At 41.3% G+C, this 26,354-nt stretch overlaps 2 protein-coding genes across 3 annotated transcripts in view; both read left to right on the plus strand.

Annotated features, from left to right (window-relative positions):
• GTF2E2 (general transcription factor IIE subunit 2) overlaps window positions 1–26,354 on the plus strand; it is a 381,513-nt gene that overhangs the window by 129,481 nt on the left and 225,678 nt on the right. The window lies entirely within an intron of this gene.
• PPP2CB (protein phosphatase 2 catalytic subunit beta) overlaps window positions 5,055–26,354 on the plus strand; it is a 28,448-nt gene continuing 7,148 nt past the window's right edge. Inside the window, exons 1-5 of one of the 2 annotated variants that reach the window (XM_050802544.1) lie at window positions 5,055–5,147; window positions 19,642–19,851; window positions 21,647–21,820; window positions 25,074–25,163; window positions 25,277–25,438. In XM_050802544.1, coding sequence (XP_050658501.1) covers window positions 19,735–19,851; window positions 21,647–21,820; window positions 25,074–25,163; window positions 25,277–25,438 — 543 coding nt within the window. In that variant the 5' untranslated portion in view covers window positions 5,055–5,147; window positions 19,642–19,734. Of the gene's footprint in view, window positions 5,148–6,886; window positions 7,020–19,641; window positions 19,852–21,646; window positions 21,821–25,073; window positions 25,164–25,276; window positions 25,439–26,354 lie in introns of those variants that run through there. The other variant, XM_050802543.1, reaches the window with a different exon arrangement.

Below are 26,354 nucleotides of genomic sequence, written 5' to 3' on the forward strand. Positions count from 1 at the left end.
TCAACAGTGATTGGATAAAGAAAATTTGTTATGTGTACACCATGGATTACTACGCAGCCATAAAAAAGAATGAAATCATGTCCTTTGTAGCAACATGGATGCCACTGGAGGCCATCATCCTAAGCAAATTAACACAGGAACAGAAAACCAAATATTGCATGTTCTCACTTATAAAAAGGAGCTAACCATTGGGTACTTATGGACATAAAGATGGCAATAATAGACACTGGGGGCTCCTAGACGTGGGAAGGAAAAAGGAGGGAAATGGTTGAAAAACTGTTGGGTACCAAACTCACTTCCTAGGTGACAGTTTTCAATCATATCCCAAACCTCAGCATCACATAATATACTATGTAACAAACCTGCACGTGTACCTTACCCTGGAATCTAAAAGAAAAGTTGAAATTTTTAAAAATAAATAGGCCAGGTACAGTGGCTCACGCCTGTAATCCCAGCACTTTGGGAGGCCAATGTGGGTGGATCACCTGAGTTCTGGAGTTTGAGATGAGCTGACCAACATGGTGAAAGCCCATCTCTACTAAAAATACAAAAACTTAGCTGGGTGTGGTGATGCATGCTTGTAATACCAGCTACTTGGGAGGCTGAGGTGGGAGAATCGTTTGAACCTGGGAGGTGGAGGTTGCAGTGAGCCAAGATCACGCCATTGCACTCCAGCCTGGGCAAAAAGAGCAAAACTCCATCTCAAAGAAAAACAGAAAGAGAGAGAGAGAGACAGAGAGACAGACAGAGAGACAGAGAGACAGAGAGAAAATAAAATAGAAAAAAAAAACTGACCCCTAAAAAAAATTTTTCTAATAGCCCATAGTGGGAGATTATGAAAAATTATATTATGTGGAAGAAAAAGTATCAACATGAATGTACAAATCAAATTTTTATTATTTATTTTAATTTATTTTTTGAGATGGAGTCTTGCTCTGTCACCCAAACTAAAGTGCAGAGGTGTGATCTCGGCTCACTGCAACCTCCGCCTCCCGGGCTCAAGTGATTCTCTTGCCTCAGCCTCCTGAGTAGCTAGGATTACAGGCCTGTGCCACCATGCCCAGCTAATTTTTTTGTATTTTTAGTAGAGACGAGGTTTCACTATGTTGGCCAGGCTGGTCTCGAACTCCTGACCTCAGGTGATCCACCTGCCTCAGCCTCCCAAAGTGCTGCAATTACAGGCGTGAGCCACCACGCTCAGCTGAATTTTTAAATATTTCCAACATAGGAGTCTCACTTCCAGTGTTATGAATGTTCAGGAGCCCTGAGGGAGCTGCCTACTTCAAAACTAGACCTGGGATAGGACACATTTTCTGAGGTTTCATTGGTCTCACAAGGGTAGGATAGCTCTCCACAGATTAGACACACACACACACACACACACACACACACACACAAAGAAACATGAATTTAGCCCAGACCAGGCAGACACTGGAACTGAAATGGAAAGGATCTGGAGCTTAAGCCATCTGAAGATTTGAGAAGAAACTGGAAGCTTGGGACAGAATCACTGGAAACTACGGTCAGGAGGCAAAGTAGGAGGGAGCTAAATCAACAGAGAGCCTGCCTAAACAATCTGGCTGCCAGAAGGTGTGAGATTGCTCTGAGATTGGATTCCTAAAGCAACATTGCTGTAGGGACACTGAGCCTTGAAACTCAGTGAGTTAGGGCATCTGACACTCTCAGTGTGAGCCAAAACTGGCTGAAGTATACTGGAATAAGACTATGTCTTAACTGCCAGAGAGAGAGATGCAAAGTTTCTAGAGGAAAACCTTCCCAAGGTAGGCCCACAGGACTCCCACAAAACCTGTTCAAGCTGTCAACTCATACATACTAGAAGGAAAACCACTATGAGTAAGAGTCAGTGGAAACAAGAAAAACATCTTCAGTCACTTAAAAATTGTCAGATACATAACACAGAATAGCTGGGTATAAAAGTGTTTAAAGATATAAAGGAATCCACTTTTGTAGTGTTGTAGTAAGAAATTTGAACCAACCCTTTTACTGAGATCAACAAATGACAAAATGTTCAACATGGCATCTGCTCTAATTCCTTTGCCTTTGAATAATTCCATCTCTTGTCTGATAAATCTCAAAGTATTTTTCAGAACTACGTTTTTGGGCAGAAGGGTGAGAAGAGAGGATGAGAACTATGATCTTTTTATTGATCGTGATTTGTTGCTTTTAAATGCAAAGAAAGCATTTCCAATTTGATTTTTTCTATTTTAATTTTAATTTTTGTAATAATTATCAATAGATATTCTTATGCAGAATTCTCTGTGACAATTTTGATAATATCATATTCACATTCTAAGTATCAGAAGGTATTTGAACTGGAAGTGAAAATATTTCTTTAATCATTTGAGGATTACAGTGATGTAGAAGAATCATTTTTAGACCCATACAACGTATAATTGTAGCATATAATTATCTGGATACATTACAAGATATAAATGATTCATATTTCATATTTTAAATGGTATATAGTACATTAGGAAAAATATAAATGTTTATATATTTTAAAAGAGCCTAGTCAATTGGGTAGAAAGAAAATCTCACAGGTACTTTTAAGGCAAATGATCTGTGGAAGTTTTTTTTTTTAATAATTTGACCAAAAGGAGAGAGGTAAACAGAACAAAAATAAGAAAACTTCTGGGTCAACAAAGAAAATTAGATCTGGCCTATAAACCTAAGATGAAATGCAGTTTGGCATGACAAGTAATTTAGCAAGGATTGGAGGTTGATGGTTATGTTCTCCAGGAGAATACACACACACACACACACACACACACACACACACGTACATCTGACAGAAGCAAAAAGCAAAAAAGAAATAAGTTTAAGAATTATTGTTCTTCCAGCCTGTCCCACAAGGTGAAACCCTGTCTTTACTAAAAATACAAAAATTAGCCGGGTGGTAGTGACATGTGCTTGTAATCACAGCTACTTGGGAGGCTGAGGCAGGAGAATTGCTTGAGCCTGGGAGGCGGAGGTTGCAGTGAGCCAAGATCGTGCCACTGCACTCCAATCTGGGCGATAGAGTGAGACCCTATCTCAAAAAAAAAAAAAAAGAAATTATTGTTCTTATTTATAATTAAAAGACCGTCACAACCAAAATAGCACAAACTGATATTATTGTCACCAAGCCCCTTGGCCAATCTACCATTCTTGGGCTTTCCATGTTCCCATCCACATTGCAGGGACCATAGAACATAAAGCATGGAGTAGAACTCATATGTGGGTGTTAACCTGTACTCCACCAGTACTATCTGTGTGAGTTGAAAGTGTATTTAAACCTCTACATGTCTTTTTTTCATCTGTAAAATGGAAAGTATAATAACGCCAGCCTCATGAGGTTACTGGAGCATTAAATGAGAAGCTACATGTAAAAACATTAATATATAGGAACCACTCAAAGAAAGTATTCTTCTTTGTTCTGCATCACTACTTGACTAAACTTCTTAGAAGTACTATTTTCACAAACACCTGCTCACCTCTAACTCTAAGAACATTCGCTCACACTCATTTCAAACACATTTGCTTCTATTTCCAGCTCGTCCCACCCTAACTACCATCCACAGTTCCCACTTGCCCTCAGGGTATATTTTGTTTTCAGTCCATCTTCTCTCGGAACCCTGAACATATTCTCATTCTCACTTTTGTTCTGAGCTTTCCAAGCTTAGCCAAAAATCAGCTTCCTTTTTTATGTATGTATGTATGTATTGAGACAAGGTCTCACTTGTTGCCCAGTCTGGAGTGCAGTGGTGCAATCTTGGCTCACTGCAACTTCTGCTTCCTGGGCCCAAATGATCCTCCCACCTCAGCCTCCTGAGTAGCTGGGACTACAGGCATGCGCCACCATGCCTGGCTAATTTTTTTTTTTTTTTTTTTTTTTTTGAGATGGAGTCTCCCTCTGTCGCCCAGGCTGGAGTGCAGTGGCATGATCTCGGCTCACTGCAACCTCCACCTCCCGGGTTCACACCATTGTCCTGCCTCAGCCTCCCAAGTAGCTGGGACTGCAGGTGCCCACCACCATGCCTGGCTAATTTTTTGTATTTTTAGTAGAGACAGGGTTTCACCATGTTAACCAGGATGGTCTTGATCTCCTGACCTAGTGGTCCGCCCACCTCAGCCTCCCAAAGTGCTGGGATTACAGACATGAGCCACCACGCCTGGCCTTGCCCGGCTAATTTTTTGTAGAGACAGGGTTTCGCCATATTGCCCAGGCTTGTCTCGAACTCCTGGGCTCAAGTGATCCTCCCACCTCAGCCTCCCAAGGGCTGGGATTACAGGTGTGAACCACTGCACCTGGCCCAGCCTCCTTTAAAGCCTTATAGCCTAACCTCCTCAGAGAATGTAATATCTATTGCAATGATATCTCACCAGTATTGTTTCATCACCTTTTGTGTTTTGTTCAACTGGTTTGCTACTATTTACAAGTTGTTGAGAGCAGGAGCTCTTCCAGCCTTATTTCCAACAATATGATCTATTTCTGTTGCTAGGAGAATTTATAGCTTTCCAAACAGACAATGAATGGTCTTTCACTCGTTTGTCTTCTGGCGCACACACAAAAAAATTCCTTAGACCTTCTTTCCTCTTCTCCAGGCAACTTCAAGGTTTTGCCTTGGGAGAAAGTTGAAAATTCAGTTCAAACACCGCCTTTCTAAAGCTTTCTGTAATTGTTCCCTAGGAGGGATAAGGTAACTAACATATCGCTCCCATATGGTACTATTGGGCAGGAACTTTTAAAACTTAATCTTCACAAAGGTAGGCCTTTTACTGATTTTATCAGATGAAGAATTTGAGGCTTAAGGAGGTTTGATGATTGCCCAAGGACATAGCTAGGGGGTTAGCAAACACAAGAACCCTTGCTTTCTGATACAGGATGTTACCTTCCGCTTGGGTCAGCTGCAGTAATATGTACCTTTAATAGACACAGTATGATCATTTAGCACTTGCTATTCAAGGTATCTGGTAGCTAGCAGTTGCTCATGTTACGTAACTGAATTTAGGTCCTCCCACCAGCATAGCAAAGCCAAACACTGACATTGGGGTTTGCAGTGAAAGGGAGGCATTTATTGCATCACACCAACCAAGAAGAATCAGGCAGCTCATGCTTAAGACCCCAACTCCCTGATGGTTTACAGGTAAGAGGTTTTTTGTGTGCTTTTTTTTTTTTTTTTGAAATGGAGTTTCGCTCTTGTCACCCAGGCTGGAGTGCAATGGCGAGATCTCAGCTCACTGCAACCTCCATCTCCTGATTTCAAGTAATTCATCTGCCTCAGCCTCCTGAGTACAGGCGCCCGCCACCATGCCCAGGAAGTTTTTGTATTTTTAGTAGAGAAGGGGTTTCACAATGTTGGCAGGCTGGTCTCCAACTCCTGGCCTCGGCCTCCCAAAGTGCTGGGATTACAGGCATGAGCCCTTGCACCCAGCACAGGTAAGGGTTTTTAAAGGCAGGGAGGCAGATGTTACAGGCAAAGTCATAAATCAATACATGGAGGCTATACGTGGGTTTGATCTAAAAAGCCAGGATATCTGAAGTAGGGACCCACAGGTCATAAGTGGATTCAAAGATTTTCTGATTTGTAATTGGCTAAGGAGGCAAAGCTTTGTGAATTCTTCCAGGCTCCTCAGGAAGAAATTTAGAACAAAGATAGGTAGTTTGAGATCTCCATGATAGTGGACACCATTTTCCATTTGGTGAGGTCCAGGTTTCTGAAAAACAACTCAGGGACATATGTTGTCTCCAGTTTATATAGGGAAGCAAACATTTTGTGAATCTAACGTCCTTGGCTACTGTCTTAAGCTATTATTACCTTCTTGCTTATCAGGTTGCTCATTGACTTATTGAGGAAGTTAGGTGCCTGGAATGTCCCTTCGGGGAACTCAAGATTTTCCTTTATTTCCATGCTTGGGGAGGGTGGGGGTGGGAGTGCCTAGAAGGCCCCTAAGAGGGGTCCCTGCTGTGTCTCACTCAATAAATATTTGTTGAATGAACAAATCATTACAACTCAGTACACATTGCAGAAAACACAGCCAAGAGCGCTGGAGCTAGAAGGGCCACAGATTATCCTACAGAGCAATCATTTCACTTTTCTAATGTTGAAAGGGAGGATTCAAGATGTTAGGGCTACAGGCAAGCCTGGAAATAATTAATTTACTCCACCATTATTGAATGCCTACTATTGAGTGCTAGACTCTGGGGAGACAATGTTAAGGGAAGCCCAAGTTTTCCAATTCCCTGTTCCGAGCGCTGAAAAAGCACTGCAGGAAGCTAAAGTGAGGACAAAGTTCCCGGAGATCAGGATATCTAAAGGGAGAACCAGCAGAGCTTGGTCTGGGGCAGGGTTGGGACAGGAGGGATCCTGGCCTCCTCCGACCGTTTCTCCGCCAAGCCACGCGAGGGCGCCGTTCTGCCCCTAGCGCGCCGTGTCCCGGCGGCGCCGCCGCCCGCTCGCCTTTTCCCGGCGGAAATGCCCGAGCGATGACGGAAACCCGGAGGGAGGGAAGAGAAAGAGCGAGAGAAGGGGAAAGATACCCGGGAGAGGCCGGCAGGCGTGAGGCGGGCCTGAAGCGGTAGCTGGCGGCCTTCGTCCGGCGAGAGCTAGTCCGAGGGCCCGCGCCGCCCTCCCAGCACCTCCCCGCGTCCTTCACCGACTCCTGCGGCGCGCGGCCGGGCGGGGAAGGGCGGGCGGGGGTCTCCTACAGGCCTCGCGCTCGGAGCCGCCTGCTGGGCTTGGGCGGGGCGCGGGGACCGCGGCCGCCCTCCCCGGCTCGGTCCTCCCCTTGTGGGATCTGGCGACGGCGGCTGAGGGAGAGGGGAGCGGCGCCCGGGCCGGGGCCGGGGGCGGGTGGGGAGGGGGGAGGGCAGCGGCCGGGCCGGGGGTCGGGATCCGCATCGGGATCGGGCCGCCATGGACGACAAGGCGTTTACCAAGGAGCTGGACCAGTGGGTCGAGCAGCTGAACGAGTGTAAGCAGCTGAACGAGAACCAAGTGCGGACGCTGTGCGAGAAGGTGAGGGCGCCGCGGGGGCGAGTGCGGGAGCGCGGAACTGGGACGGGCCGCAGCTTTCCTGCCCGCCCCGGCCCGTCCGCACGCTGGCCCCTGGCCCGGCGCGGCCCACCGGGGGCCCGCGGGGCTGTGGGTCCGGCTCCGGCGTCCACCCGGGCGGCCGGCCCAGCCGTTCCGGCCCCGGGGCGTTGGGCTGCCCTCGCCCGGCCCCTCTGCCTCCGCGTGGTACACGCCCCACGCCCCCGGCCCAGATCCGGGTGGTGGGAGGCTCGAGTGCGGGCGGGCGGGCGGGGAACCATAGCCCCCGGAGCCAAGCCGGAGGTTGGTCGGGGTCGCCTGCGCTTCACTGGAGTTCCTGCCACTCTGGCATTTCCCGAGTGGAATAACGAAAGCGACATCCGAAAAGGACCATTTTCAGACCAGTTTCTGAAAATGCACCTAAAATTAACCAGAATGTCGTGCCTATTAATGAACTTGTTAATAAATGTAGAATTTTTGTCAGGTGAACGGGGCACCTCAGAAATCACTAACTCAAGCCGGGCGCGGTGGCTCACGCCTGTGGTCACAGCTACTCGGGAGGCCGAAGCGGGAGGATTGCTTGAGCCCAGGAGTTAAAGACCAGCCTGGAGCGCAGAAGTTAGAGACCAGTGAGGCCCCGTCTCCACAAAAAATTTTTTTTTTTTAATTAGCAGGGCGTGACGGCGGGTGCCTGTAATCTCAACTATTCAGGAGGCTGAGGTGGGAGGATCGCTTGAGCCCAGGAGGTGGAGGCTGGCTGCAGTGAGCCGAGATCGCGTCACTGCACTCCAGCCTGGGCGACAGAGCGAGACCTTGTCTCAAAAAAAAAAAAAAAAAAAAAAAAAAATCACTGACTCTTGAATGTGTCAAGCGTTTGTTTGTGGAGAGGTAGGCGTGATGGCCAACTGTGATTTTTAAAATAGAGGTTGACTTTGGTGGAAACAGATGGTGACTGGTCTTTGCGTTGAGTGGCTCTTGGAAGTAAAGCGTTGATTCAGAAACGAGAGCTGGTCTTAAGTTTGGGAACAGTGTTTGCTGGAAATAAATGGGATGTGTGTTTTCATGCACGATAACACTTTGCAGAAAGTTATTTTTGTTTTTAATATATAAAGTTTTTTTCTTTTCCAAAGAATAATAAAACATGCAGGTGATCAATTTCGTTCTTGTACATCGTGTGTGATCTTCACTTTCTGAATTCTGTATCCATTGTTTTCTTAACTCCTGGAATTATTTCGATCTCTCCATCTTTAAAGTCTAGAGTTTTCCAAATTCATCCTTTACAAGGTGGACTAAATAATTTTCATGTATTTTTATGTTAAAAATTCTCACTTGAAGTCCATGAAGAAGTAACGATGTTATTTTAAGATGTAATGTATACAATTTTCTTAACCATAATGTTTGGAAGTCATGACGTCGCAGAAGTAGGTGAAGAAAAGATTTTGTTAGTCTAATTTTAGGACACTCTTAAAATCATGAAATTTACTTAGGAAAGGAGCACTAATAGATGGTGTTAAGTTAAAATAGTATTTTTAACGGGTGTAATGTTGGCTGGGGCCTTTGTGTATTAAGTAACTGTTAACACAGGAGGATTTATTTTTGTATATAGAAGTGCCAAGCAGGTGGTACTTTTCTCTTTCTGAAACAAACTGCTTACTTGTGACTTCAGTCGACGTTCATTTTTATTGTGATAACCTGTAATTTCATGAGGCTTAAAATGTATGCTTTAAACATCTCTCTCAAGCTCTAATGCCAAGTGAAATGTACAGGTTTGAAATGAGCTGAGTCAGTTAACCTGACTATGAGCATCAGAATACAGACTTGAAGTTAAGGGCAAAGTGTTAGTTGAATCAGTTTTTTCCATTGACTCTTTTTTTTGTTTTATTTTTGTTTTGAGACAGAGTCTCACTCTGTAGCCCAGACTGGAGTGCAGTAGTGCCATCTCTGCTCACTGCAACCTCCACCTCCTGGGTTCAAGGGATCCTCCTGCCTCAGCTTCCCGAGTAACTGGGATTACAGGTACACGCTGCCATGCACTGCTAATTTTTGTATTTTTAGTAGAGATGGGGTTTCGCTTTGTTGGCCAGGCTGGTCTAGAACTCCTGACCTCAAGTGATCCCTCAGCCTCCCAAAGTGCTGGGATTACAGGCACGAGCCTCGTGCACAGTCCCCATTGACTTTCTAATAATTTTAAGGTGAACTCCTAGAGAAGAATATCGTACCACTGCTGTACTTTGAAATAATCACACCGGAGTGTCAACGATCACTTGAGGAAGCTTTCTGTATTTGTCGAGAGAGATTATTTTTACTTCGGCTCCTAAATAAATCAAACTAACAGTTCCTAGGACTTCACAGGTATATTTAAGATTATCTCTTGTTTCTTACTAGCTTTTTTTTTTTCTTTTTAAGATGCAGTCTTGGTGTATCAGTCAGGCTGGAGTGCAATGGGGCAGTCACTGCTCACTGCAGCCTCGACCTCTGGGGCCCAAGGGACCTTCCCACTTCAGCCTCTCAAGTAGCTGGGACCACAGGCATGTGTCACCACACCGGGATAATATTTTTTTGTATGGGGTCTCACCATGTTGCCCAAACTGGCCTTTAACTCCCAGGCTCAAGCGATCCTCCCGCCTTGGCCTTCCAAAGTACAGGGATTGCAGGAGTGAGCCATCACTCCCAGCCCTTTTTTTTTTCTTTGAATATTTGTACTCACCCACAAAACATGAATTTGTTAGTGAAATTCATTCATCTTTGTTCTCTTCCCCCATTGATGGAGTTGCCAGTGGGATGGAGAAGTGTGATAATACTCATATCTCTACTCTTTTGAGCCGTGCTTAGTTTTGCAACCCTCTTCTGGCAGCTATGACCTAGTTTTGTGGTTTGTGTGTGCATGTGTATATATACATATATATGTTTTCTGACCTTAGTTTCTAGTTCCGCTTTATATCTCTACCCCTATCCTCCTTGTTGATACATAACAAGTGTAGCGTTCATCCTGTCTGAGTTCCAGTCCTCCTTCACAGCTTGCTAGCTGTCAGTCTTTCTGCGCCTCTGATTCCTTATGGCAGAGATGATATGTCCCAATCCTCCTGGGTTGGTTGTGAGTGCTGAGATACTATCCATTGGCCGGGCACAGTGGCTCACGCCTGTAATCCCAGCATTTTGGGAGGCTGATGCAGGTAGATCAACTTGAGGCCAGGAGTTCAAGACCAGCCTGGCCAACATGGCAAAATCCTGCTTCTACTAAAACAAACAAAAATTAGCTGGGCGTAGTGTTGCACTCCCAGCTACTCGGGAGGTTGAGACACAAGAATCCCTAGGAGACAGAGGTTACAGTGAGCAGTGATCATACCACTGCACTCCAGTCTGGGTGACAGAGTACAGTTTTCTCAAAAAAAAAAAAAAATATTGTCTATGTAAAGTCCTAATGAGAAGTAAGCACTCAGTGAATGTTAAATAAAGGAAGGCTGAAAGTTTTAATCTTAAATGTCACCCCATTTTCTTTTGTAAGAAATGAAAAATAAATAGATTGTGCCGATATGTCTTTTCTGTGGTAAATGTACTTCAAAGGAGATTTTTTTAATATAGTGGCTATAGAACCCTGAAAAGGAGTGGTCCCTGTTATGTGAACCACACAGTACTGGGATTAATAGCAGTTGTGTGAAGTATCTTTACTCCTGACTTGGTCTGCTTAATACTTGCGCTTCCTTTCCAGGGCAAGAGTAGCAGGCATGTAGAAAGAATATATGAGAAAAATAAAAGTCAAACCTAATTATATAAATTATCTTTATTTAATTCTTTGTGATTCAATTTTTGGGTTTTTTTAAATACCATGATTTTTTTTATTCTATTGGAAATACTATTCTATAGAAAGTTACATCGTATGGTGGTGGTTTTTCCTTAAATTTGTATTCTAATTCAGATTGCCTAAAAACTGAAGGAGTCGACTGGGCACGGTGGCTCACCCCTGTAATCCTAGCACTTTGGGAGGCTGAGGTGGGTGGATTGCCTGAGCTCAGGAGTTTGAGAACAGCCTGGGCAACATGGTAAAACCCTATCTCTACTAAAATACAAAAAAATTAGCCAGGCGTGGCAGCGTGTGCCTATAGTCCCAGCTACTTGGGAGGCTGAGGCAGGAGAATCACTTGAACCCAGGAGGTGGAAGTTGCAGTGAGCTGAGATCGCCACTGTACTCCAGCCTGGGCGACAGAGCGAGACTCCATCTCCAAAAAAAAAAAGACTGGAGTCCACTGAAATCAAGACCAGAGTAGTACTAGTAAAGGCCTATTTTGAGGTAGTAGCAAAAATAAAATCTATCCTAGTGCCAGTGGGTGAATGACTACAAAAAATAAGAGTATGAATGGTATGGTGTGTCTGGCTTCCAAGGTTAATTTCTGCCTAGTGAAAAATTGTTTGCATAAAATAGTAAGGCCTGTCTTCTGAGAAGACTAGCTCTTAACACTAACTTAAATTAGCAATCCAGCTTTTGAAGCTAATTGTGAATTTGACTCCTCTTGTGTGTGCAGAGAAATTGCTTCTGTGATTCATTCCTGCATCAGCAGTATGCAGTTATTTTAGAAGATTGTGTGCCTAGAGAGCCAGGCTGGCACTGCTCAGGACACTCTGTGACTAGAATTATATTTAACTCTTGTCTCAGAAAGAGTAAAAATTTTAAGCTCTTTGATCTGATAAATTTTATAACTGAAGAACCTTGGTGATGATTCTTTAGGTGGGAGGGGGAGGGGGGGAATTCAGCCAGTTTGTGTGCTGGCAGATCTTTATTCTGATGATTATAAAGTACCTATTAAGAAAAATGTTGAGGCTTGTGTAGAAGTATAAATATGTAGATTTTATATTGAACTGATGGCAGTGTTTCTGAGTCCTGGCGTTAGCCTCGAAATAAGCAGAAATATCTTTAGGATATGACTTCATTCCTAATGTGAAATAATATGCTTGTTCCTGAATGCCCAAAACCATCTTAATGAAGATTAGATCCTGGTAAAAATGAATGATTTTTGTGAATTGAGAAAAATTTTTTAGATTACTTTCTGTGACTGATTACAGCTTAAAAAATAAAAATAGTGGTCTTGACAGGCAAAATGCCTAACTGGTACTTCCATTTTTAATTTCCCTTGAGCAAAAATTAGTGCCAGCTTTGGTGGTCCATTGATAAAATCTAAAATGCAGTGATAAAATAGTTCCTTTCTTACTATAACGAAGAGTGGCATGATTACAGTGAAATAGAGGGTCAAGACCCAATTCTAGTGACTGAACAAATCATTGTTTTCCTTGCTAAGCCAGCCTCTTAGTGGACAGGTAAAGAAATTAAACCAAACTAGACTAGCATGAACTATTGCTAATGGCAGGAAAGTGGACTTTGTTACATTTCTCTGCTTTATATATGACGTGTCAAATTGTATATCTAAGTAGATAAAGTGAAGATATTTACAATGTAAAATTTCTTTTCATTGCCTACCTTTAATTGCTGTGTATGCCTTTTATTCTTATTTGAAGATCTTGTAGAAATTTTTTCTTCACGGTCTTTTTTCTTCAGTACAAATGTTATAAAAGACTTGGTGAATGAAGCCCTTCCTTGGTAAAAGGAAACAAAAATGCCAGAAATTGAAGATGGAATTAATGCTTAATTTATTTTCCTAGATTGTTTTCTGAATGTAGTTTTTTCTAGAAGAATGATATTAAAATTACAGACATAATCTGTTTGAGAAATCTGAGTCTGTGTTATAGAAATTTTTTATTGTTTTGAACTGATTTCCTTCAAGTAAATGTAATGAAATGTAAACCTAATCCAGATTGTTTAAAGAAACTTGTATGAAGACATCTTTTCTTCCTTAATGACCAAATATGATCTAATAGTTCCTGTATGTTACTTTTCAACTCTAAATTTCATTAATAATCATATTAACGGCTGGGCACGGTGGTTCACGCCTGTAATCCCAGCACTTTGGGAGGCCGAGGCAGGCGGATCACAAGGTCAGGAGATCCAGACCATCCTGCTAACACGGTGAAACCCTGTCTCCACTAAAAATACAAAAAAAAAAAAAATTAGCAGGGCATGGTACGGTGGCGGGCGCCTGTAGTCCCAGCTACTCAGGAGGCTGAGGCAGGAGGATGGCGTGAACCCGGGAGGCTGAGCTTGCAGTGAGCCGAGATCACGCCACTGCATCCCAGCCTGGGCGACAGAGGGAGACTCCGTTTCAAAAAAAAAAAAAATCATATTAACCCTGGGAAGGAGTTCTGTGTATTACAGATTCCATTTCCTTTCTGGAGAATGGGAGAGCTCAAGCGCCCAAGCCTAGAACTGGTTTGCTGTTGTGTCCTTTGTAATTTAGAAATATTTATCATCATTCCTTGTAAATTGTTTTTTGACCGAGATACTTTTGCGATCAAATTAATTAAAACAATCCTGAGGTGCAACCTAAGATTCCTGACTTGCATTATAATAGCATCATGTTACAACAAAAATGTGCGAAACTCCATTGGAGGTCTATTAAGTGAATATTTTATGCAAAGACAATCGTTTTTATTTTGAGACTGGGATACAGTGGTGAATTTAAGTGTTCTCACCTATTCAATCTTAGAAAAAAGCTTATTTGAATTAACTTTTTAGCGTAATTGGATTTTTTTTGACGTGTAAGATACAGTGTGTAGGCTGTAGTTTAATTCTGCTCAAAATCCCTTTTTTGTTTGTTTGTTTGTTTTTGTTTTTGTTTTTTGAGATGCAGTCTTTCTCTCTCTGTTGCCCAGGCTGGAGAGCAGTCTCGGCTCACTGCAAGCTCCGCCTCCCAGGTTCACGCCATTCTCCTGCCCCAGCCTCCTGAGTAGCTGGGACTATAGGTGCCCGCCACCACGCCCGACTAATTTTTTGTATTTTCAGTAGAGACAGGGTTTCACTGTGTGAGCCAGGATGGTCTCGATCTCCTGACCTCGTGACCCGCCCGCCTCGGCTTCCCAAAGTGCTGGGATTGCAGGCATAAGCCACCACGCCCAGCTCAAAATCCCATTTTATAGAGAGGGAAATAATTAAGTTTCATCTTCCTTTAAAAGAGTTCCACATGATATTTATGTTCTGGATGATGAGGACTCACAATTGGTTCGGTGTATTCTTGGCTTGATTAGCAAAAGAGGCGCTTGTTCCTTTAGGCAGTGAAGAAGAAAGGAGAAGACTGGTTGACAGAATACTGCCACTGTGTATTTATCCCATACATTCAACAGATTTTAGTTGAACCTCTATGTACCAGACTGTTCAACGTGCTAGAGATTCAGCTGTGAAGAGGGAACACGATTAATGAACACCAGACAGTGATTCTTGCTGGCAAGAAAAAGCAGATGGGGACAGTGATGGGCTTGAATTCAAAAGACTCTTTTTTTTAATAGGGTGGTCGTAGAAAACCTTCCAAACTATTTATAATGTGGTTTACTTTTGTAATAAAAAAGGATTTTGCAAGAGTTAGAAGGCACAGTCCCTAACACTGTTCTCACCTCTGACACCATCTTCAAAAGTTTAGTCATGATATACCTTCAGAACAGCAGACAAATAAAAAATAAAGTTTAGTGAACTATAAATTACAGGGAACACTCCCCAGAACTGCCTCACTTCTGGCACCAATTACAAGTTCAGTGGGTTCCGCAAACCACTCTTGGGTTCAGTGATTCACAGGAATGACTCACAGAACTCACTTAAAGCTGTTATACTCATGATTACGGTTTATTACAGGGAATGAATACAATTTAAAGTAAGCCAAGGGAAAAGACTCATAAGGGCAGAGTACAAGAGGGGCTGACATCTGTAGTCTCCAGTCCTTCAGAGACCAAACTGATAATGGCATCACCCAAAGCCCGCATCATAAGTCACATTATTAACAGTCCGCAGGTCAGAGCCCCCCCGGCAGAGAGATACTCTTTACCAAGCAGGAAATTCCAGGGACAAAGGCCAGACCTCTCCTTGGATGAGGTTAATTCTTCACTACACAGACTTTTATTCCATAGCAAATTCTAAGGGACGAGAACCTCAATAAAAATAAATGGCAATACCAAAATACATGAAGAAAACAAGGCTAGATTTATCAGGATTGTGTGCAATGTGAGGAATTTTTCCAGTTGAGTTGGCATATTCTTTTTTTGTTTTAATTTTATATTTTGTCAGCTGGGCGCGGTGGCTCATGCCTGTAATCTCAGCACTTTAGGAGGCTGAGGCAGGTGGATCATGGGGTCAGAGGTTTGAGACCAGTCTGGCCAACGTGGTGAAACCCCATCTCTACTAAAAATACAGAAATTAGCCGGGCGTGGTGGCACGCGCCTGTAATCCCAGCTACTCAGGAGGCTAAGGCAGGAGAATCACTTGAACCCAGGAGGCGGAGGTTGCAGTGAGCCGAGATGGAGATCACACCACTGCACTCCAACCTGGGTGACAGAGCAAGACTCCGTCTCAAAAAAAAAAAAAAAAAAAGAAATTGTATTTTGTCTTTTCTTGGTTGTATAAATTCTTTGAAATTAAAAGTTAGCCATTTAAAAATGTTTATTATTTTCTACGTTGTATGTGATATGTGTGTGTAATTTTTACTGTGCAAGTTTTAGCATTTTTATATAGTCTGATTGTCCATCTTTTCCTTAAACTTTAAGTGTACATAAGAATCACTTGGGAAAGAAATAAGAAATTCAGGTTCCTTGACTCCATTCCAGAGACTGGTTGACTATGTCTTGGGCAGGTCCAGGAAGCTGCTTTTTTTTTTTTAAAAGGCAGAATCTTCCTGTCGCCTAGGCTGGAGTACAGTAACATGGTCATAGCTCACTGCAGCCTTGTACTCCTGGACTCAAGCTATCTTCACGCCTCAGTCTCCTGAGTAGCTGAAACTACAGGAATACACCACCACACCTGGCTTTTTTTTTTTCTTTCTTTCATTTTTTTGTAGAGAGAGGGTCTCCTCATGTTGTCCAAGGTGATCTTGAACTCGTGAGCTCAAGTGATCCTCCTGCCTTTGCCTCCCAAAGTGCTGGGATTACAGGTGTGAGCCACTGCCCCCGGCCTCCTTTGTTCTTTCAGTGTCATGAAATACCTGTATTTGTCAAGAAGATTAAGACCGTGTCTTTAAAAAGAAAAAAAAAAGCTAGTCTAGTAAGATACAAGAGATAATCTTAAATATACCTATAAAGTCCTAGGAACGGTTTGGTTTATTTAGGAGCTGAAGTAGAAGGAATCTTTCCTGACAAATACAGAAGGAGATTTTTGCTAGCATCACTTCTTCTGGTATATCTTCCTCCTCTCATCAAAACCATTTTCCTCATGTATGCAATAAGTTTGCATTTTCACTTCTTTGTGTCACTAAGTTTCTGCATGTTGCTAAGTTCCTGGCTGCGTATTTGGAGTCCCTCCAACAGCAGCATTGTCAGCATTCCCACAGTCGGTTCTTCTGTGTACTTTTGATTTGAATTTCATTTCCAGGGTTATGTCTTTTGTGTTTGGCTTCTTTCTTTTAGCATAATATTTCCAAGATACCTCCATATTGTAGCATGTATCTGGACTTTGTTCCTTTTTATTGCTGAATAAAATTCCATTGTGTGGCTATAACACTGTAGTGGTTTTTATAATTACTACCATCTGGAATTTGTTTTGAAGTTTAAGAAGCCAGGTTTTTTCCATTTGAAAAAGTAATATAGAATTTGTTTTTTTAAATTTCGAGCATTGCCCAGTCACGGTGGCTCAGACCTGTAATCTCAGCACTTCGGGAGGCTGAGGTGGAAGGACTGGTTGAGCCCGGAGTTTGAGGCTGCAGTGAGCCATGTTCACACCACTGCACTCCAGCCTGGGCAACAGAGTGAGACCCTGTCTCAAAAAAATTCTTTTGCAAGGTGCAAGCACCTCAGAAAGGTAGGAAGAAAAGCAAATGCACTCTACCCACCATCCCTATCCACTGCCCTCCTACCTCCCAGACAACCATTATGTTTCTGTTTATAATCTCCTTGGCCATGTTCTTCATATGCAAAAAACATGTGGAGTGCAGAATGTTTGTGGTGTATTGGGAGCTGTCTTGTGGAAAAAACTTGGCTTCTGTTGAATTATTGTTTAATTTGTGATCTCAGGAAAAGAAACTGAAGGGTATAAAGGCCTTAAGATTACACAATTAGTTTAAAACTGTGAAGAGAACCCATGTTTTCTGGAAGACTTCAGTGCATATAATCTCATTCTGATTAATTACAGGCAAGGAGAAGAAAGTATGGGCTGTATTGTCCATAACTTTTGGGAATCCTACCAGGCTGTAAGCAGAAGAGGCATTTGTAGAAGAATACGTGGTAGCCTAGAATCAAAAGAAGAGCTGGATAACCAAGCATGAGCATTTTGCAGAAATTAAGGGAGGTTGGAGGTGCAGTCAGAATCATACCTTAGAAATGTTTTAGAACACTGGAGAGAACACTTCTGTTGGAATAGAACTTCCCATTGTCTCTGCTGTTTAGAGTTGCTTCACATTAAGAGTCTAGGCTGGGTGCATCTATTTGGCATAAGTAATCTGGGGCTAGAATAACTTTATGTTTCCTACAGTGTGTATACAAACTATTGTGTGTGTTGAAAATCGCTACAGGTTGAGTATCCCTCAACTCAGTGTTAAAGTCTGTTGACAAAAATGTAGAGTAGCAGGAACATAAAATGAAACTCAAAATTCATGTTTTTAAATACTCTTCAGATTATCAGAGAATTGTCTGTCCCTAAAATTGTGCTCTCTCCCACCAGTCTGAGCTGTCATCTGCTTACTGGACTCTCAACTTCATCCTGTTTGACTTGTGTGTGTGTGTGTGTGTGTGTGTGTGTGTGTGTGTGACAGTTTCGCTCTGTCACCCAGGCTGGAGTACAGTGGCGCAATCTCGGCTCACTGCAAGCTCCGCCTCCCGGGCTCATGCCATTCTCCTGCCTCAGCCTCCCAAGTAGCTGGGACTACAGGCGCCCACCACCATGCCCGGCTAATTTTTTGTAATTTTAGTAGAGATGGGGTTTCACTGTATTAGCCATGATGGTCTCGATCTCCTGACCTCATGATCCACCCACCTCGGCATCCCAAAGTGCTGGGATTACAGGTGTGAGCCACTGCACCCAGCCCTGTTTGACTTTTATTGTGCTGTGTTGTTGCCTTCTTTTTCTTTTGTCTCACTCTCACCCAGGGTTAACTGCAAAGTGGTGCGACCATGGCTCACTGCAGCCTTGAACTCCCCAACTCAAGCTGTCTTCCCACCCCACCCCACCCTCCTAAGTAGCTGGGACTATAGGCACACACCACCACGCCTAGCTATTTTTTAAAGGTTTTATAGAGACCAGAGGTCTCACTATGTTGCCCAGCCTGGTCTCAAACTCCTGGATTCATGTTATCCTCCCCCCTCGGCCTCCCAAAGTGCTGGGATTACAGGCATGAGCCACCACGCCCGGCTCCCCTGTGTTTTAGTTCTGCTAGCCATCCGGTTGTTTCTTCCTCTCGGTTTGCGTTCTGTATTAGTCCCAGTGCTCATCTCTTACCTTTCTTGGTTTTCTATTTCTAATTTTGTTGTGGACCTGGAAACTCGGTAAATAGCTTGTTGGAATTTTGTAGATAACAGTAGGCCCAGAATAAGGCGTGAGAGACTCTTTTGGTGGGTTAGTGGGGAGGTACATCATTTTTATGATGTCTGTTTTGTTACTTCAGAGGCTTTTAAATGTTTCTTCCTGATTCTGGGGTCTTTTGCTATTAGGCAGAGAGGCCAGATAGACGAGCCATTAGTGCACTTTGATTTAGTCAGAACATTTCATTTGCCAGTGGTTAAGCATAAATTCTGTACTTCAGGACCACCTAATGGTATGTTCTAACTTAATTCTATAAATATAGAATAATTGGAATAAAGAAATCAAAGGTTGGCCTATGAATTGGTGTAAGAATGTTTGTTTACTCAAGAATTTGCATAATTTTGACTTTTTTCTTTTGTTGACCTTTTTAAACTTGTGAATAATAAGATTATTCTTTTTAAAACACAGACCTTCTGCCTTGGAGATTTGCCTGTTCTGAACATTTCATTTAAATGGAATTGTACATTATGTGATCATTTGTGACTGACTTCTTGCACTTACCATAATGTCTTCAAAGTTGTAGCATGTATCAGTACTTCATTTCTTCATGGTTGAATAACTGTTCCATTATATGAATGTATTATGTGCATTCATCATTGGTTGATCAGTATCTGGTAGTTTCTACCTTTTGGCTGTTATTAATAATGCTGCCATGAGCATGTATAACTGGATTTCATTTCTCTTGAGTATATACCTAGGAGTGGAACTGCTGGATTATATGGTAATTTTAGGTTTAACTTTGGAGAAACTGCCGTACAGTTTTCCGTAGCAGCGGCACCATTTTGCATTTCCACCAGCGGTGTATGAGGGTTCCAGTTTATCCCCATGTTTGCAACACTTACTAACTGTCTTTTTTATTATAGCCTTTCTCGTGAAGTGTTATCTCATGGTTTGGTTTTCACATATGCTTTGATAAGGCACATTTCAAGTGTTTTTTCCCCCAAATTTTCTTTTAATAGATAAGAAATGATACTTTTAACTTTGTAATTGTTGATTTCACTTTTCTAACAGGCAAAGGAAATTTTAACAAAAGAATCAAATGTGCAAGAGGTTCGTTGCCCTGTTACTGTCTGTGGAGATGTGCATGGTCAATTTCATGATCTTATGGAACTCTTTAGAATTGGTGGAAAATCACCAGATACAAACTACTTATTCATGGGTGACTATGTAGACAGAGGATATTATTCAGTGGAGACTGTGACTCTTCTTGTAGCATTAAAGGTATGATTACTGAAATTCAATTTTTTTTTTCAAGACTTAAACCAGGCAAAAAGCTCAGAATGACAGTATTGCATATCATCTGTTTTATGGTCTTTCAGTTTATAGCCCCTTAAAATAATAATTGGTTTTACATCTTTTTAAAGGAGAGATGAAAAGGATAACTTCTGTATATTCCTTGTAAATGTATCATTCTCTTGAATAGCTGAAGTCTTGGAATCATATTTGACTTTATCACTTATCCGTCATATTGACTCAATAAACAAGTCTTTTTAAATCCTTGCTTTGAAAAGTCTGTTCCTGTCTCTTTCTATTTTTACCACACCGTTTATCACTTCACAATTCGATTGTTGCAATAGCTTGGTAACTAATATTTCTGCCTCCAAGATCTGATCCCCCCCCAAATCCACCTGGCATATGCTGGCCGATGAAATCTCTTTTATTTAACAATTTTTTATTGTTACTTCCTGTTGATTGCCTGTTGCCTATTGAAACAAACTCAAACTCCTTGCCTGGCCTTTTATAGTCTAGTCTGAATTTTTGCCTGCCGGCAGTTGGTAGCATGAACTCTGGCTCAAATCAAAGTTTCTTCTTCATCAGTGCTCTGGACTCTGTGTATTTCCATATTCGATTTCCCCCACGAGGTTACTCTGTCCCTGATTTCTTACCTTTCTGCCAAGACTCAGCTCAGGTCTCACTTCTTTCATGTAACCTTCAACCATTTTAGCCTTATTCCTTCTACTCTAAATTACTATGAGGAAACTTATTCTCCCAGCCCTTATTTATGCTGCAAAAGTGGCTTACTGCCTTGTATTACTTACTTTACATATCTCCTTACTGAGGTTAGTCCCTCAGCAGCAGAAGCCATATATTACACAGTCATGGGTCACTTAACTACAGGCATACATTCTGAGAAATGTGCCATTAGGTGATTTTGTCATCTTTGGAACTTACACAAACCTAGGTGGTATAGCCTACTGCACACGAAGGCTATGTGGTATAGTCTCTTGCTCCAGCCAACATCATACATGTAATCTGTTGTTAACAAAAACGTTGCCCAGCACATGACTGTACTTGTGTAGACCTGGCATCTGGCTTTCTAGCACCAAACTTACGTTAGACACATAACGGATGCTTAGTAAAATCTGTATGAACTGAAGTAGATTCTTGCAGCTTTTTGCGTAATTTGCAGAATCCAATGCTTTTTCATATTTCTTATCAGACACATTGCTAACTAAATAGTCGCTTATGTTTTTGTTTTGTAATAGAAAGGAAACTATTAATACATTTGAATTCTTGCCCAGTTTTGTCAAGGGCCTGTTTTTGTGTTATTATTGGCAAATCCGATCTTCCTGTGGGAAATAAAAATGGAAAAGGGAAGAAGTTAATCTGTAGAGTAGTTGATCTCAGCTTCAAACCTGTGATTTGCACTACTCACAGTAAGAAGTCATAGTGTTCTAGAAAGATTTAGGAAAGTAATAATAATTTGATGATGAAAAAGATAATAGAAACAAAGTATCAGATACAAGTTTATTATAGTAATATAAGTATTAGTCAAAGGTTCTGATGAGGGTGGTCAAAACATGATGAAAAAGGATGATTATAATAAACATGTCAAATGTTAACCAGTAATACCTGGTTATGAATAAGCAAGATTTTTTATTTCGAAAATGAAATTAACATTTAATATACTGGTGGCCAAAAGCGCCGTGTTTAACAATGGGTCGGAGACTAATGTACTTCACATGACACTAGTAAAAATGGGATTTTACTATGGGTTTTACTCCATTTCTTCCAGGTGCGTTATCCAGAACGCATTACAATATTGAGAGGAAATCACGAAAGCCGACAAATTACCCAAGTATATGGCTTTTATGATGAATGTCTGCGAAAGTATGGGAATGCCAACGTTTGGAAATATTTTACAGATCTTTTTGATTATCTTCCACTTACAGCTTTAGTAGATGGACAGGTATGTATGTGTGTGCTCACATCTTGGGAGGAGGGGAGGTAAATGAAGGCAAAGATTGACTATTGGTAAGCTAGGGTCTAGATTCATATGACCTGTGTTTCTGCATCTCCTTGGCCTTTTCCTCCTTCCCTTATACTTAAAATTTCAAAGCAGGGAAGTGGATAAGTTTCACGTACATTTGGACCAGCAAATTTTCCTGTTCTCAGATATGTATGTAAATCTTTTGACCAAAGAATATGCTGTGCTTTTTAAGATATCGATAAACATTATAAATAAATGCTTAAGACACTGATGTGTAGTACTAGTAAAGCAAGATGTTATTTAAAACTATCTCTGCGTATACACACAGTTTTTGCTGGTTACCATGAATAACTTCGCATTTCTATTTTCATGGTAATTGCAAATGTTATATTGTGTATTACACCTTCTTCCCTGAGAAGTGAATGCTTGGCTGGGCACAGTGGCTAGTACTTTGGGATGCCAAGGCAAGAGGATCGCTTGAGTTCAGGGGTTCAAGACCAGCCTGGGCAATGTAGTGAGACCCTGTCTCTACAAAAAAAATTTTAAAATTAGCTAGGCATAGTGGCGCATGCTTGTGGTTCTAGCTACTCAAGAAGCTAGAGGTGAGAGGATCTCTTGAGCCCAGGAAGTTAAGGCTGCAGTGAGCCGTGATCACAGCACTGTGCTCCAGCCTGGGCAGCAGCAAAACTCCATCTCAAAGAACAAAAAAAGAAAATAGAAGCAAATGCTATTTCTGCAGTGCAGACAGATCATGAAACATTCAAAAGTATAAGAAGAAATTATGCAAATTTCCTATTTCAATTTCTAGAGATAATCACTGAAAGCATGAACTGATTTAAATTTAAATATAAAACAAAGGCTGGGCAAGGTGGCTCATACCTATAATCCCAGCACTTTGGGAGGCCGAGGTGGGTAGATCACCTGAGGTTGGGAGTTCAAGACCAGCCTGGCCAAATGGTGAAACCCGTCTCTACTAAAAATACAAAAATTAGCCAGGGATGGTAGTGCATGCCTGTCGTCCCAGCTACTTGAGAGGCTGAGGCAGGAGAATCACTTGAACCTGAGAAAGACAGAGGTGGCAGTGAACCGAGATCGTATCACAGCACTCCAGCTTGGGTGACAAAGTGAGACTCCATCTCAAAAAATAAAATAAATATAAATATAAAACATATAATAAAACTCCATAATTCTTAAATTATAAAAGCCCAGAGTTGTCAAGAATGTGATGAATTCTCTCTTAGACTGCTTGTGGGAATATAATTTGGTTATAACTTTCTCTGTGTAATCCTGACAGTCTTTTTTTCTCAGCTGTGATTTTGGACACTGCCATGATTAATTTGAAAGGACAATACTTTGCCTGGACTTGTTAAAAGAAAATGTGAATTTAAAAGATGTTAAATTTTAATTAAAGTTGTTTTTAATTGTTTTGAAGCACACAGTCCTCAATAATAAAATTGCTGGACAGAATGATTTTTAAAAGACAGTCTTATCAGTTTTAATGAAGTATCTGGTTTTTTAAATGGGTGCGTTAGTAGAGCTTTTATTTTTTTTTTCCTTCCTCCTTCCTCTCTTTCTGAAAAGTTACTAGAAAAGAAATAATAGTGGACAATACTGATCTAGAAGAAAAGAGGGAAGGCACATAAAACACTAGGAATGAAATAAGGCATAATTATAACTGTGCAGGAGCTTGTGTATCACAAGAACAGGTGCAGCTTTAGTGCACTAAATTTAAAAAGTTGAATGAAGCTTACTATATTAAAATACCAGTTATTAAAATTGGCTTGCAGAAGTTCGTCCAATATAAGTAAACTACCAATAGCAACCAGGTATAAATAGTTTTATAGGCTAATTCTACCACACCTTTAAGGAACGTATAATTTCTGTGTTCTAGAACTTGGGAAAAGATGGAGAGTTCAAAACTGACACCATATGCCTAGTATAACCTCAATGCCAAACCAGACGTGGCATGCACAGAAAAATAAAATCAGACCAAAATCATTTGGAAAAAAAATTCCTATATTTGTGATTCAAAACTCAGTTATTTTATAAAATAATAATATTAAGTGGATAAAGAAATACTGGTTGTACTATCAGCTAAACATTAGAAACCTTCTCATCAGGCCAGGTGAGGTAGCTCACGCCTGTAATCCCAGCACTTTGGGACGCCAGGGCGGATGGATCACCTGAGGTCGGGAGTTCAAGACCAGCCTGACCAACATGGAGAAATTCCGTCTCTACTAAAAATACAAAGCCAGGCATGGTGGCACATGCCTGTAAACCCAGCTACTCGGGAGGGTCAGGCAGGAGAATCACTTGAACCCAGAAGGTGGAGGTTGCAGTGAGCCGAGATCATGCCATTGCACTGGGCAACAAGAGCAAAACTCCGTCTCAAAAAAAAAAAATCAAAATCAGAAAGAAAATGCTTGTTAAAACTTATATTATTCTCTCTGATTCAGAATACCTAGAGCATGGATTTGAAACTAGGTAGTTTACAAAAAACAAAACAGAAACATTTGTATTACTCCATTTTATTTTAGAAGTCCTGGCCAATGCACTAAGCAATAAAAAGAATTAAAAGGTGTAAACATTGAGAAGAAAAACCAAAAATATTTTTGCAGATGACTTGATCATGTACTTAGAAAATATGAAAGAACTGAAAATTTATTGTAGCCAGTAACAGGAATTTGTTGTAAGAGGAACAAAAAATTGTGTATATCAGCAATAACCAACAGAAGCTGTAATGACAACTGGGTACAGTGGCATGCACCTGTAATCGCAGCTTCTCAGGAGGTTGAGGCGGGAGGATTGCTTGGGCCCAGGAGTTCATGGCTGCATTGCATAGTGATCATGCCTGTGAATAGCCACCGCACTCCATCCTCAGCAACACAGCAAGACTCCATCTCTACAGAAAGAGAAGAAAGGAGGGAAGGAGGAAGGGAGAAAAAAAAAAGAAATTTAATGGTAGGTCCCAAGGATGGAGATACCATTGGCCAGAGAAAAGGAAGGGAGGAACGGTGGGAGGGAGGGAAAAAAAAAAAAAGAAATTTAATGGTGGGTCCCCAAGGTTGGGGATACCATTGACCAGAGAATGGGTAAAAAAGAAAAAAAGATGAACAAAATGTGTTTAAATGTTGGCATTATTTGGACTGACACTTTTAACCATTATTTACTCTTTGTTAACTGTTAGCAATTAGTAAAACAAATACATTCTCTTTTGTTAATTCATAAACAGATATTCTGCCTCCATGGTGGCCTCTCTCCATCCATAGACACACTGGATCATATAAGAGCCCTGGATCGCTTACAGGAAGTTCCACATGAGGTAACGTTAGTTTAAAAAAGAAGAAGAAAGGAAAAGAAAATATAACCACATTTTGAGGACGATAAAGTATGACTGATAATAATTTGTAACATGTACTTATTTTTCTTGGTCAGGGCCCAATGTGTGATCTGTTATGGTCAGATCCAGATGATCGTGGTGGATGGGGTATTTCACCACGTGGTGCTGGCTACACATTTGGACAAGACATTTCTGAAACCTTTAACCACGCCAATGGTCTCACACTGGTTTCTCGTGCCCACCAGCTTGTAATGGAGGTATGTACTTTCCTTACAGAATGATCTTTATTTCAGATTAGCATATACTTCTGTAATAAGGCATTTTGACTTAACTAAGAAACACTCCTCACCATTTATTACCTAGGTGAAAAGAGGAAAAACTTGCTGGTTTTAGCAAGTAGGGAAAGCACTAGTAGACCGGAGCAGAATTATAACTCATTTTTGAAATTGAGACTTAGAAAAAAGTTACAAAAATAATACCCCAGAATTCCCTGTATGAGTCATTCAAATTCCTGACTGTAAATGTTTTACTATATTTGCTTTATCATTTTGTGTCTCCCTTCCTCTTCACCCCCCACACTTTCTTCTGAACCATTTGAAATCTATTGCAGACAAATACTCCTTTACTACCAACTTTCTATGTGTATTTTGTAAAATTAAGGACACACTATCACATAACCACCGTATAGTTACCACAGTTGCGAAATTTGTGTTCATATAGTACTATTATTTAATATGAACACTTTATTCAAATTTTACTAATTGTCTCACTAATGTCTTTTATAGCAAAATTTAATTTTGTGCATACTGTATGTGTATAATCTAATCCAAAGATTAGGTTGTGTTCATTCTGCTTTGATGTGGAAATCCTCCGATTTTCTTTGTTTTCCACATTCTTGACATTTTGGAAGAGTAGGAGCATTTTATCTTACAGAAATATCCCTCAGTTGGGGTTTGATGTTTTCCTTGCAGTTAGGGATTCACTGTATGCATTTTTGGCAGTCATGCCGTAGAAAGATGGTGTGTCCTCCTCCGTGCATTTTATCAAGTGGTCCTAAAATCTGCTTGTCTCAATGCTGGTGGTGGCAACTTTAATCACTTAGTTAAGATGATGTCTGCCAGATTTCTCCACTATAATGTTAACTGTTTTACAACTACTAAGGGAATATAAACA

This window comes from Macaca thibetana, chromosome 8 (assembly GCF_024542745.1).
Source record: "Macaca thibetana thibetana isolate TM-01 chromosome 8, ASM2454274v1, whole genome shotgun sequence".
Classification (NCBI taxonomy): domain Eukaryota; kingdom Metazoa; phylum Chordata; class Mammalia; order Primates; family Cercopithecidae; genus Macaca; species Macaca thibetana.